General features: G+C 42.1%; 1 protein-coding gene across 6 annotated transcripts in view; it reads right to left on the bottom strand.

Moving 5' to 3' along the window:
- ARHGEF7 (Rho guanine nucleotide exchange factor 7) overlaps positions 1–14923 on the bottom strand; it is an 84496-nt gene that overhangs the window by 28463 nt on the left and 41110 nt on the right. For all 6 annotated transcript variants that reach the window (XM_083610607.1, XM_083610608.1, XM_083610606.1 and 3 more), the window contains exons 10-16: positions 10802–10940; positions 8585–8644; positions 7054–7200; positions 5758–5844; positions 4206–4284; positions 2688–2827; positions 1692–1916 (exon numbers count right to left, since the gene is read on the bottom strand). In XM_083610607.1, coding sequence (XP_083466733.1) covers positions 1692–1916; positions 2688–2827; positions 4206–4284; positions 5758–5844; positions 7054–7200; positions 8585–8644; positions 10802–10940 — 877 coding nt within the window. The remainder of the gene's footprint in view (positions 1–1691; positions 1917–2687; positions 2828–4205; positions 4285–5757; positions 5845–7053; positions 7201–8584; positions 8645–10801; positions 10941–14923) is intronic.

The raw sequence follows: 14923 nt of genomic DNA, 5'->3' as shown, positions 1-14923 counted from the left end.
TGTATATGTGTTGTATGTGCGATATAACATTGTGCCACCAGATGGCAATCTGGAGTCCTATTTTTCTCTACCTGTTTTCCCTGTTTAAATTTACAACGCTTTAAACTGAAACGCTTCTTTGATGTGTCTAGATCCAGCCGCAGCCTTCTGTTGTGGATGTAGCCTTGAGAGTTCAACTTAGCACATTTTCTTGGCTTCCAACAGTTGACAAATAATAAATTTCCAGCTGTATCCAGTGAAATCATCCCCCCCCCACCAAGGTACTTCCTCTCCCCCTCCTCTCCCTGTGTGACCCCCAAATCTGTTCCAGAAGCCCTAAAGCAGGTAGGGATGCACAGGTGAGGAGAGGGAGAAGAAGTTCCAAAGCAGGTGGAAGTTATTGTGCTAATAGGATGATACAACTGTGTGCATTAAATTAGGATACTGAAAAGAGGAGACCAACAGACACAGAGCACTTCAGTTCTGCTGAGCAAACAAGCTAATTTACAGGAATTCCAAGATATGCTGGTCTGTCTGTAAACTAGACGTCTGTTTAAAAGGTGGACAAGGAAGTGGTGGAAAAACATGACAGAAATCTACTGAATGGCCTGAGTCAAATGTGTTTGCACACTGGGTCTCTCCTTGCCCTTTTGCTCATGCTTACCCAATTCCTCCTCCCTCACTTCCCAGTTTGATCAAATTTTGCCTGGCTCCAATGTAACAGAAAACTGTGGTTTGATCATATCAGAAAGGGAGAGAGGGAATCTGAATATCCAAGAAGAGGGGAAAGTTTATGAGCCCAATATCTGGTCACCATGGTTTGCTGTTATAAGCCATTGGGCTGCTTTGCCTCTAACACTGAACCATGGGCTTATCACTATGTGGATACGCCCAAGTGAAGAGTTGGGCTCATGTACTCCCCAGTCCGCTCCTGTATGATGGAAGGACTTACGTCAATTTTACTTTCAGTTCCCAAGCTTCATATGAAGCTGGCTTGTTGAGCAACTATCCATTGTTTGTTCTAAATCAAGATTCCTTGTTTGCACATAATACTAATGGTTTGCACTGAAAGTAATCTCCATTGTAATCTTCCTCCAAACTGCACTGGAGGAGGAAAGCACCAAGACAAAAAGATTTTGAACTCCTATATAATCTTGCTGCTCTAAAGATATTAGTGTGTGTTGATTTTAGGAGCTGCTATTAATAAAACCCGTTTAAACTATTAAACTACAAGAGACATTTCCTGGGCAAAAACTACTGGTGAAAACAGAAGGCCTGTGCAAATTCAGAAACAGAGCAAACAGGAACCCTGCTGTCTCGATTTCTATTTTTACAATACTAAATTTTGGCTGAGGAAAACTGCACGTGGCCTGGAGACAGTGAAAGCGCAACCGAAGGAGGATTTGCTTTTTATATGCCAACACACAGGACACATTTTCCCTAGTGTCTGATCCATCATCATTTCAAGAACATTACTCTTTCTATTAAATATTTCTCCCCATCCTTTCTTCCAGTAAGAAACGTGGCTGAAGAGAAAAAGTGTATGGTGTCCCAAAGTCAAATTAGATATTCCCACTCACTAGAAATCACAGCCTTGGTTAATTGTGACTGACTCAATGCAAGCTGAATCTCAGCTGGAATCCTTTATGTTATCCGTATAGAATTCTGACCTGGAAAGAATTTAGACTTCTCACTGGGTTGCACATGCTCACCTCTTTGTAACAGAGTGCTGCTGAAGGCCGTAATGGAGGTGCTGGCCGCAAGCAGCTCAAACTCCACGGCTTAGGAGTTTTGGGAGGCTCCAGGGGTCCCCAGTTTATAGTGGTATGAGGCGTCCCATGATGTGAAGGATGTGGAAGAGTGTGGTATACTGGAGTCAGGGGCATTTGCTTGCTGTCTGCATGTTTGCTGGATGGTGTTACAGGATGAGAAGGAAGCTGCCAAAATGAACAAACATCACACAAGCAAAGAAAGAACAATCAAAAGGGAATGCCACGTATAACCCTACACCAGTAAGCTTTTGTTATTAAATTTGCTGCAGTAAGACTTAAAAACACTATGGTATGGTTAGCACATGGGACGCGGGTGGCGCTGTGGGTTAAACCACAGAGCCTAGGACTTGCCGATCAGAAGGTCGGCGGTTCGAATCCCCGCAACGGGGTGAGCTCCCGTTGCTCGGTCCCAGCTCCTGCCAACCTAGCAGTTCGAAAGCACGTCAAAGTGCAAATAGGTACCATTCTGGCGGGAAGGTAAACGGCATTTCTGTGCGCTGCTCTGGTTCACCAGAAACGGCTCAGTCGTGTTGGCCACATGACCCGGAAGCTGTACGCCGGCTCCCTTGGCCAATAAAGCGAGATGAGCGCCGCAACCCCAGAGTCGGCCACGACTGGACCTAATGGTCAGGGGTCCCTTTACCTTTACCTTTTATGGTTAGCACATCACATTAAACCATAGTTTAAAATGAGCTATGGTTGAATGTGAATGCTTCAACCTGCTGCAAACAAAACAAATCAGAGTTTGGTTTATCTTTGTGCCCGAACACAAAGTGCTTCTTTTCCCCCAAACAAATCACAATATTTCATTAATACCCTACTTTAGCACAGCTCCAACACTGACTACAATTAAATTATCAGGATGCATTCATTTGTCTCCAGCAACACAGAAAGAAATGACCTATTTTAAACCCAATGGTACTAAAGGCCTCTTACCGTGTGAGATGGCACAGAATGAGGTTTAATAGCAGGCATCCCAAGAGTAGTCACTTTGGTTTGCTTCTGCAGATGATCTACCCATTCATGCAAATCTTGTTGGTTGTTACAAGATACCAATATCCGTTCAATCATACTTCCTGGAACCCAACAGAAAATACAGAAGGAAAGAGCGGTTGTGTTGAATTCTCACATTAGCAACAGCCAACACGGCAAAACGCTTTCGTGTTTCAAACAAATGAACATATATTCTGCTTCTTAAGGATCAGCACACTTCTCCTGAATCTGGTGTCTCCTCCACATCACCTTACCACAATTTGGGGATGAGAAAAGAAGAATGCTTCCACTTAAACAAGCATTCCTTAAGATCTCTCTTGTCCCTTTGAGGATGAGTAATACTTGGTTACACAATATATGGGAGGTTTGCAGGTTACAAATACAAATACATATGATGTTTAGGGTTTTTCTCCCTATGAACCACTACTACCCCTGCACAACGATGGCCGCCTCACAGAGATTCGCCATTACATCTTCAAGAACCAGTGCTCTTGTTTGGAGTGCTATAGTCAGCTAACTCTGCTTAGCAGAGAATATGGCTTGCTCAGGTTTTAGCTGGTGTTAAGTCTCAATATACCCGTGCTTTATAATTTCCAGGCACAAATCAAGGTGCTGATTTCAACCTCTGGAACTCTAAATCAGGGGTGGGGAGCCTATGGCCCTCCAGATGTTATTGGGCTCCAACTTCCATCAGTCCCAGCCAACATGGCAAATGGTTAGGGATGGTGGGAGTTGTAGTTCAGAATTATACGGTGGACCATGTGTTCCTCACGCATTGACTCGGGCCCTGTGCATCAGAATATCTGTTCCTCTAGTGAATCTCTCTGGGATCAACTGAGGAAGCCTTGCCCCAAATGCCCCACTCCCCACCCCGGACTTACTGTGACTTTGGGGGGGACCTTTTTAGCTGTGTTGCCCTGTTTTTGGAACAGCCAATCAGTTTGCAAGAGCTTTTTTGGGGGGGGAGTGCAGTGAAGGCACTAAAATTCCCTTCCACTAAAGCCCTCTTCAGGTGTTCAGCTGGACAGGTGACGGCAAAAATATAAAGAGGGAAAGGGACACACAAATGGGCACTGCAGAAAACTTATGAAGATCAGGGTGGAGGAGAAGGAGGCATTGGAGCAGGGCTGACATGTATACTCCTATTCCTCAACCCACTTTCCCCCTCGCATGTGCAGGCTGAAGGCTTGAAGTGATTGCTGGCCCAGTGATCGAGTGGATTACAATTGCAGGCATCGAGACCATATTGTTATTTTACTGATATACTGCTGATTTTTTTACTGGCGAAGCCTGTCTTGAGTTCTTTAAAAAAACAACAACCCACATGCTATTTTAAAAATGAATAAATTATAAACAGTATGACCAGAGAGGTCACTTAAAACTTGTCTTATTTTTTCAAGCTGGCTTTTGCCACAGAAAATGATACAAACAGAACCAGACAGGGAAGCACAAGGACATTACCTGATATTTCAAATGCATTTCTGTGATTTTCACTGTCTTCTAGCTTTGCAATGGTCATGCCTGTTAGCGGCAATTTCCCCTAAAAAACAGATATATCAAACCATTCTTTAAACAAAATCCAAAAACATGGCAGCCTTGTATTTAAGCACTAGCCTAGGAGCCATGGGTGACAAGGAACTGCATGCAGGGAAGCAGGTGTTCTGCCAAACAAAAAGAAAGGAGTTCTGTGTCTCTTCTCTGCCAGCCCCCAGCAGATGAGCAACTTTTGTGAGCTTATTTACATTGATAAATCCTAAAATACATTCAGTGAATGAAAACAAATATATGAATTGTTTTTGAGCCAGGGGGTGGTTAAGCAAAGATTGGGACACAGCTTGCTCTTGGAGAGTTCAATATCCACAGTGCCGCCTTTATGCTTCTTACTTGCTCCTCTACCACAGTAGCAGCAGGCTGAGGAACCTTTTCCAGTCGTTGAGGACCAAATCATTCTCTTGTGAGAAACATTGCAGAGGTTGTATGTTCATGGTGGTTGGAGGTGGAAGCAGAAAAAGGGGGTGCGCCTCCTCCACGAGAGGACAGCAACACGAGAATGGGCCTTTTCTGCAGTGGATCCCTGTGGAATGGTCTGCCCAGGAAGGCTTGCCCTGCATCTTCGTTACCTATCTAGAGATGCCAGGCAAAAGCATTCCTCTTCTCCCAGGCCTTTGGCTAACAGCATTTTATGCGGCTGGCGCTGTGGGTTAAACCACAGAGCCTAGGACTTGCCGATCAGAAGGTTGGCGGTTCGAATCCCCGCGACGGGGTGAGCTCCCGTTGCTTTGTCCCTGCTCCTGCCAACCTAGCAGTTCAAAAGCACGTCAAAGTGCAAGTAGATAAATAGGTACCGCTCTGGCGGGAAGGGAAACGGCATTTCCGTGCGCTGCTCTGGTTCGCCAGAAGCGGCTTAGTCATGCTGGCCACATGACCCAGAAGCTGTACGCCGGCTCCCTTGGCCAATAAAGCAAGATGAGCGCTGCAACCCCAGAGTCGGTCATGACTGGACCTAATAGTCAGGGGTCCCTTTACCTTTACCTTATAGCATTTTAAACTGTGGGGATGTGTTGTTTTTGTTTGCTATTATGGCACTTTTTGGTGTTTTTATATTGCAAACCGCCCTGTGAACTTCAGATGAAGGGCAGTATAGAAATTTAACAATCAAATAAGTGACTCTTGCTGCTGTATGGTAGACTTCATTCCAGTCACACAAAGGTCAGCCATTTCCACAAACATACATATCTCCAGCGAAGCAAGAGGCATTATCGCAATTCAAGGCCACATCTGAGCCACACAAAAGTACTTGAGGGTGCCAAGAAGGCGTGGTGAAGGGGGCATGATGTGGAGGAGGGAGAGTCCGAAGGTCATGGAGGGAGGCCTAGAGGGTCATTTTGGCCTTCAGACATAATCTTGCCCACTTCTGCCTTATAGGATCAGTCAGAGGATATGATACAAATGTTCCAAAAGCTAAAGATTACATAAATGTATGCAGAAAAAGTTATACTAAAAGTTGTTTTACCTGATAGATAAACCCACTCATTCTAGGACTGGCGGACAACATGAGCAATATGTTAGGAAAGAGAAGAAGGTATCTTTCATTCTTTTCCTTATTAAAAGAGAGAGAGAGAAGGCAAATCATTAAAATACAAAGTTACAATTAAGTGACAAAAGAAAATTTCATATGGCATATTGTGATCGCAAACACTGGTATGTGTTGTTATTTAAGTAATATTAAGGCATGTCAGGCATTTTTAAAAAACAAGATTATCTGGGGGTGTAGTGAAGTTGGGAAATCTTAGTATGTTGAACTTTGGTTCATGCAAGAGTGAGGCATTGTGGAGGAGTTAAAACTGTGGATTTCTGGGAATGGATGTCTAGGTTCTTTAACTGCAAACCTCCGTGTCTTTAGAAGTGTGAATCAAATTGCATCCTGATTTGGGCAGGAAGGAGATGTTATCTGATTTGTAAATTCTGGCAGCTCGGGGCTCGGTGTGAAAAGGCTATCAGGTAATTTACAGCTCAAGAGCCTGGTACATGTCAGAAAAGTATGGGAACAAAGAAGCGGTCTTTTGATCTCAAGGTCCTTTGAGCATAAACAAAGTTCAGCTGTGCTGGCCTCCTGACAATCAGGAGATATAGTCCCATCATATAGCCATTGGTAATTAACCTAAAGAAATGATTGGTCCCTAAACCCCTTCTCCACGTGGGATTCTCAAGGATAAAAGTTTGGGGAACTGAGATGCAAATTGCAGACTATCTTGCCCTGGTGTTCACCTGAGGGCGTTTGACCAGAAGAACGGACTTTGAGAGTTCTTGCTATGCTTTGAACTAGTGAGGCTTTGTGAGTATGTTTTAGTTAGCTATATTGTACTGTACAATGTTTTTGTTTGTTTGTAACCTTCCAAGAAATGTGCAAGCTTTTACTTTCCAAGCGGCTTTTTCAATAAATTTGGAAAAGGACTTTTGCCTTTTGTATTTTGTGCCTTTTGCCGGGGTAGCTAAACTGGTGCCTGACCCTTGGTGCATCTATCTGTTGGATTTCTGTCTGCGTCACAGTACAGTGACACAGGTCTGGGCAACCCGGTAAACATCGAAGGGGGGTTCTCCTCCTTGGACCCCATTCGAGGATTGACCCAGGAAAGGAGGTGGTGGCAGCTTTCTACCGTTTGGCTTGTGACTTGCAACACCTCTATCCCTCTCCCTGCCAGGTTCTTCTGGAGTTTGGAGGAATGGTTGGGGGGGTGGATAGGGGCCTGCGAACACGACAGGGGGGCGCCAACCACTTCAGGATTTCTTTTAAACAGAGCTGCATTACCTCACTTCCAGCACACTGAATCATGACTTGTGACATGTAAATAACATTTCCAAGTGTTTTAATGTCCTCTCCTTCCCAGCAGCGGATAGCTTCTGTTAGTATCTGGAGTTCAAGCTCCTTTCTTTTCCGTACTTCTTGACACTGTGCCTATTGGACCAGGAGAAAATACTATGAGCCAGGATGCAAGCACAACTGAAATAGCCCAGAAACAACAGTTACTCAGTACCATTCCTGGATCTTTTCATTTGATTTGGCTGTAGAAGAGGAGACACACTCACAGACGTAACTGCATCTTGAACTCTCCAGACCACCAAATCCCAACTACCCTTTTTTTTTCTTAAGACGGCTATGCGTTGCATCATTGCTGCTTTAAAGGCTATTCTATACTTGTAGCCAAAATAGAAACTTGAGGCACCTCAACAGCAGTGGGACAGCTGGTTACCAAAGTTTTGTTTTCCCTTGACTTTTTTTTTTAAAATCCCTTAATGTCCACCTTTTACCTTTCCTCAAGGTGTCATTAAGATTGCAAGCTATGGGCAGGGGTTGTCCCTACTTAACTGTTTCATGTATAACATATAGCTCCTATAGGCACTTGAAAAAATATTATTAAAGTATAATCAGTTATAATGACTTAGCTGTCCTAGTCTGACGTTTGAAGTGTTTTGTTTTTAAGCTGCTTCTACACAATATATTCCAACACTTGGTTTGACTTCTTACCAATTCTTTTTGTCCTCTTTTAACAACTGAAATATTTTACAAAGGAATATATATATCCTTTCATTCACTGTGCTCAATAAAATAGAGAACACAATCAATTATCACCCAAGGATTACATTATATAGGACATTTATCGCCATATAAGGGTGTGTGAAACGTGTGAAACATCCTAAACAAAGGAAGCTGCTCAAGAAACTTCAAGCACAAATAACTATTTAAAAGAGTTCCATCACACTGGGGTTTGCTTCTTTTCCCCCTCTGTGAACCTCAACTGCAGAACGCTTTCTCAAATTTGCCTGGCTTGAACTACTTTGCTACATTAAGCATTTGCACAGGAGGAGTATATCTAATTTAAACAGGAAAAGCACCTGCTAGTTCTGCATTCTGAATGACCAGGTTCACATTTAAATTCTGTTGACCAGAGATCCATGGGAAGAATGATGTGTAGGCAGCCTAACACCACATAATCAAATAGGAAGCTGGCTATGTGGACCAACCACAACATGGGTGCTTTTATCCTTACATGGATTTATAGTACTTGAATTCACTCAGACAGATTTCTATATGCAAAAGTTTGAGTCATGGTCTTTCATGTAGTACCATGTGACTCTTCTTTTATCCTATAAACTGTCTGTCCCTTGAACCCAGACCAGAGTTTCCAGTGGAACCATCTTTTTAAAAATTCTTCCATAGTGATTCATCTTTAAATACTGTTCCCTCATGATACCCACCCAAAGTGCTCTCGTGACTTTGATACGCTATTTTGTATGATGTTTAGACTAGTATGTTGCCATCTATCACCTACGTAACTTACAGAAAGATTTTTGAAAGCTGTCATGGATTTCTGAATGTCAGGCCGGTCTGGATGATAATCCTAAAAGAATATTAAAAGATATATGTAATATGAAAGGAACAAAATTTACTTTACATTCTATACAAGGTTTACACATTCTTCTGGTATTATATATAAATCAAATGTTAAGATACATTTCTCACACCTACGCTGCTTTAAATGCAGCAAACCTCTAGATCAGGCCATGCCAGATCTAGAGAACAAATTTTATTTTAAATAAGCTTATTCCCTCCCACTGGCCTGGTGATACTTCGCCTGATGGACTAGCCATAAATCTGTATCCTTCACTCACTTCTATATAAATACCTAGGAGACACAGGTGGCACTGTGGTCTAAACCACTGAGCCTCTTGGGCTTGCTAGTCAGAAGGTTGGCAGATCAAAACTGCACGACAGGATGAGCTCCCATTGCTCTGTCCAAGCTGCCAACCTAGCAGTTCGATAGCACGCCAGTGCAAGAAGATAAATAGGTATCACTGCGGAGGAAAGGTAAATGGTGTTTTCGTGCGCTCTGGCACTCGTCACGGTGTCCTGTTGCGCCAGAAGCGGTTTAGTCATGCTGGCCACATGAACCGGAAAGCTGTCTGTGGACAAACGCCAGCTCCCTCGGCCTGAAAGCGAGATGAGCACCGCACCCAATAGTCACCTTTGACTGGACTTAACTGTCCAGGGGTCTTTTACCTTTATTATAAATACAATTTGAGCAAGATTTCAGTGGCGCACAATTTAAAAATAAGTTGATTTACTACTGGAGATGTAACAGTAGCAGCTGGTGGGGCTGCCCTGCTCTGCCTTCTGAACATGCTGGGTCACTTACCAAAAAGGGAAAAGGCAAGGCAGCTGGAGTTCAGTGTGGTGCAGGCGCTGTGGCAGAACCAGCCCAATGCTCCAGACACTGTGTCCTTACTGTGCCTACACCATACCAAGCTCTCGATGCCTTGCTCCTCTCCCTCTTGGCAAGCAGGTGTGATCTGACATATTCAGAAGATGGGAGAGCAGAACAGTTCCATTGGCTGCTACTGGATGTAAAGAGGAAAAGGAATTTTGCTCCAGCCCTAAAGCTAATCAAAATATGTTTGACCCTTGCAACTAAAAATTCTATGTCTCATCGTAATTTAACATTGAAACTAACCTTTCAGCCCAACTCTGTACGATGTTGTCAAACCAAATATGTTAAACTAGGTTTGGTATTGAGGACCAAGCCTACAAGTCGGATTACTGTGAATTTGTACACACTGTTGAACAGCAGTTAAATAGCCAAAGAACCGGGGGGTGGGGGGTGCAGTTCCCAAATGTTAAAATTAAACAATTATGCCAATGTAGGTTTCATGGTAAGCTAAGAGTGCCAAGAAAAACACATATGCAATGGGGATGCACAGTCCTCTCGAGTCCACTGGGCTGTCCAAGCAACTGCTCGCAAAACTCCAAAGGAATGTCAGAAAAGGCCTCCAACGAGGCTTGACAGCCAAGATTTATATATGAGAAGCACAAACAAGGCAGTTGTGTAACAGTGGGGAGACACAGGGAAGTGCAGCTCTGGGACTTTTTCAGAGCATGCGCAATGACATCATCTGTTGCACCAGCAAATGAGTGGGCTGATATCAAGACTTTCAGGTTTCAGTACTGTTTGTGACAAATTAGAATAGAGGGAATCAGAGAATGAGATCAGCTCACTAGTCTAAGGCTGCTATAGCCAATCCTGAAGCATTGGCTTTTATGCTACGCATTGATGGGGTTGTTCAGGTATGATCAGAACAGCTCCTTGCATTTTGGACTTTCCATGGGGGTCATCATTATGACCTCTTGCACTTCCAAGGTTTACCATTATAGCACTGCTGTTAAATACCCACCCTGTCTGAGACATCCACAAGTGCCTCTTGGGAGACTGGAGTAATAAAAAAGCAACAGGTGGAGTGCCATATAAAATGTGGCAATACACTCATACTATAGGCCAGAGCAAGCCACAGTTTTAGGATCAGGGCATCTTATTTTTGTCTTTGAAAACACAACCCCAGAACTCTAATGGAGATGATAGTTCCAGACTACTATGACTTCCTTTACATCAGAAGAACGAGAGCATAGTAATGTCCTTCAGGACTCATCATTCCTGAAATGTACCTTTAAGGTCATCATTGTCAAATCATCATTAAGATGGAATGTTAATGCTGCTGAAATATACCTCCATGTGTCTTTCAAGCTCTTTGAGCAATGTGGGATATTTATCCAGGCGCATAAAAGGTTTGCTCAGGCCTGTGGTCAATACAAGAATCCCAGGGCTGTTGGCTCCTTTCATCTCCATGAATTCTCCCAGCTCTTCACTGTTCATAAAAAAAGAAGTTAAAGTTAAAACAAAAGCAAAAAAGTAAAATCAGCCAAACCAGAGAGAAATAAATCATTTTACTTCTTCGGCAACAGCCTGCTTTTCATTTTCTGAGAAAGGGCTAAGCTTCCTCATAAAATAAAAGATGAACAAGCCTAATCTTATCCGTATTTTTTTGATGGAAAAGCAGTTCTTCAAGCTTAGCTTTAATTCTCTCTGAATCCCAATTGAAAAGAATGCATCAATTTAGAGCTAAAATTAGGACTCCCAGCACTATAAATAATCAAGTATTTCAGGTGATGTTAAACATATTATTCATACTGATGACGAGAGCTAGCGTCCAAGAAGATTAACAGTTCAACCCTGTGCTCATGTACTTGGAATTAAGCACTACGTTGTTCAATGGCGCTTAAACCCAAGCAAATCTGCATAGGGCCAAAGCATCAGGGGAAAATCACACTACCAAAATAATAACAAGCCACACTGTGAAATGAACATACTGGCCTTTAAGCAGGCATTGAAAGTTGCTTTAGCCTAATCATAGGTATTTTCAAGATCTGGTTCCTTTAATGCTGTTTTTTCATCTACTGCTTTTAATTTATTTATTATATTTTATGCTATTATTTTGTTTAATTTGTTATTGTTAAAAGTTAAGGTATACTTAGGACAACATGTTAATGTAGAAGGGTTAAGGATAATTTAAATATATAAATACAGTGAACACAATAGATTACTGAACATTTTCCAGAAGAAACACAAATAAAAAGTACATTTTTAAGAACCGCCATCGCAGTTGCATTTGTATAGCCGCAAATCTCCCACAGCAATTTAATCCACTTTAGCACAACTGAGAGAATGTCAAGAAAGCATTGTATGTTGGCACTCCCACCATCAACACATACACACCCTTTTCAGCTAAGTCACAACATTCCTCTAAAAGGAAGTCTAGTCTACCTACACATCTGCAATGTTGCATTTAACTATTGTCATGCTCTAAATAACAATCCAACAAGTGGAATCCCCAAAACCTTCCTCCGCTAGGTTCTCTTATGATTCCTTGCAAGATCTAGGAGTCTTAGTAGAACACAAGCTTAACATGAGTCAACAGTGTGATGCAGCAGCAAAAAAAGGCTAATGCTACTCTAGGCTACATCAACCGAAGTATGGTGTCCAGATCAAGGGAAGTCATAGTACTACTCTATTCTGCCTTGGTCAGACCACTCCTGGAGTACTGTTCCAGTTCTGGGCACCACAATTTAAGAAGGATGTTGACATGTTGAAATGTGTGCAGAGGAGGGCGACCAAGATGATCAAGGGTCTGGAAACCAAGCCTTAAGAGGAACGGTTGAGGGAGCTGAGTATGTTTAGCCTGGAAAGGAAGAGGCTGAGAGGATATATGATAGCCATCTTCAAACATCTTAAGGGCTGTCACATGGAAGAGGGAGCATGCTTGTTTTCTCCTGCTCTGGAGGGTACAACTCAAACCAATGGATTCAAGTTACAAGAAAGAAGAACCCACCTAACATCAGGAAGATTTTTTTGTTAGTAAGAGCTGTAAGATTCCTGCATTTCAGGGGGTTAGGCTAGATGACCTTTGGAGTCCCTCCCAACTTGACAATTCTATGATTCTGTAAGTCTGAACTGACCTTTCCCCATCCATACACTGAAGAGTCAAATGCGTCCTTCCCACTGAACATTCTCATTGCCAAGGAAGTCCAAGGCTAGCTGCAACACCTTCCTGCTACCGCTACACTTCAGGAAAATATAGTTTTGATTTCAGGAGTAATATCAAGCTTCTTCATTTTGTGTTTAAACCAAATCCCTAAGACCATAAAAATGGTCCACACCACCACCAATATGTTCATGGACATGTGCTTGACAGAAGACTGTATGTACATACGCAATATACAATATGTGAAGTACACAGAGCAGCAACAGTTTTGATATTCAAGAGTCCGTGTATATTCAAACGTAACACAGCCCCGCTTTAGCTACAAAACTCACTACATGAGATAGAATCAACTAGCCAAGCACTTAAAAATAGAATCTTTTAAATAGTGTTCTGATCAAGAAATAATTTTTCTTTTTAAAAAAAAAAACTGCCATTAATGAACTATTTAAAGACTATGCATAGTTAATTTATTTCCTTCAACAACCATTACATCTACAAATCAGTGTGGTTAGTTCAAGATCACAGCTGTTTTAACAAAGACACCAAGTTTTTATAATATGCACTTTTGTCTAAATGCTGCTGAATATTTCACAATGAATCCACTCCATATTTAGCTAAAGAAGTACACAGGGAAGAAACAAAATGAGATATGCAAGAGATAGTAGTTTAGCCAAGAAACAAATAGGCCTATTATTAAAATCTTAAATCTATCCAAAACAGACTAGGTATGTAAAATAAATAAGCATAAATATTATTACAAAGCTAGCATACATTTACAAAATTTGGGTATCAAGGAATTTTTGAAACCTCTCCTATAAAGATAGTCCTGAGAACTGACTGTTTTTATCATCCGTGCTTTGTGAAGTCTCCTAGGTTAGTAAGGTATTAAAATAGAATTTGCAATTTGCCTCTAAAAAGGATCCAAACCAACAACATTTTTAACATGTAAAATCGCTTAAAAAAAACTAGCAAGAGTATCTTTAAAAACCTCAAAGCACCTACAACCATGTGAAGAAAAGGAAAACTCTTAGCATTAAATGAACAAACAAATGGAAAAAGAAACATTTAAAACTGCAACTTACACTTCCAATTCCTGTCTATAGTAGACGGAACATGAACTCTCACTGCTGAAAGGTCTAAATATGTCACATAGACAATGCATGCTGAAAACCCTCCACTAAACCCTTGGCTCACTTTGACTCTAAGCTTTTTACTGTCTCTAGTGCAGCATTTCTAGATAGAATGCCTTATTCTTGGGCTGTTGCTTCAAGTATGACATCACCCTCTATGTTAGCAGCCCTTTTTCTGAAGCAAAGTGGAGGAGGGACAAAAGGTTCTCTGACTCAGATGCTTATCTGTATTCCATGCTCCCATTATCTTCCATAAATGCTATTTAAGCTTCACATTTCGAAATCTGTTTTTGTTAAAAAATGCAACAAAGTAATTTCAAATCAGGTTCCAGCTACAGGATCTTCTAACACTCTGTTAAACTGTACTTTAAAAGAAAAAGTGGCTTTAAGCCTTGCTCCAATTCTACAGATGCAATTTTTAGCCTGAAGCATGCAGAAGTCTTGAGTGTTGTGCTTGGTTGTAGTTTTTTTTATAATCTGCTCCCTCATTTGGGTTAATGCTGGAAAAAGATTGCTTCCATTTGCCTCCACAGAAAGTATTCTTACCTTTGGTTTAAAACTTTTCTGCCTTTGGTAAAGATTTAAATGAGGCTGCATTAGTAAGACTGATGGTAAAGGTAAAGGGACCCCTGACCATTAGGTCCAGTTGTGACCAACTCTGGGGTTGTGGCGCTCATCTCGCTTTATTGGCCAAAGGAACCGGCGTACAGCTTCCAGGTCATGTGGCCAGCATAACTAAGCCTATTTATCTACTTGCACTTTGATGTGCTTCCGAACTGCTAGGTTGGCAGGAGCAGGGACCGAGCAACGGGAGCTCACCCCATCATGGGGATTCGAACCGCCAATCTTCTGATTGGCAAGTCCTGGGCTCTGTGGTTTAACCCACAGCGCCACCCGCGTCCCTAAGACTGATGGAGATGTAACCTTTAACTATGGTTAAGGGGGCAGAGTAAGCTGCAGCTCTCCACCTCATATGCAAATTTTCCGACAATCCTTTTCTCCATAGTGGTTAAGGGTTATGACATTAATCACAGTTAACGCTAAAGCAGATCCGCTCTTAGTGATATTTCCTTGGGTCAAATTCATGGTGAAGTGCAAAAGAGGGAAGGCAGGGAAATGTCCAAAATAGGGATGAGGAACTTGTAAGCCCTCCAGATGTTGCTGCACTACAACTCCCAT

This window comes from Podarcis filfolensis (assembly GCF_964270895.1).
Source record: "Podarcis filfolensis genome assembly, chromosome: 4".
Taxonomy (NCBI): domain Eukaryota; kingdom Metazoa; phylum Chordata; class Lepidosauria; order Squamata; family Lacertidae; genus Podarcis; species Podarcis filfolensis.
The sequence above is the reverse complement of the archived record's forward strand: the minus strand, read 5'-3'. Positions and strand labels throughout refer to the sequence as shown.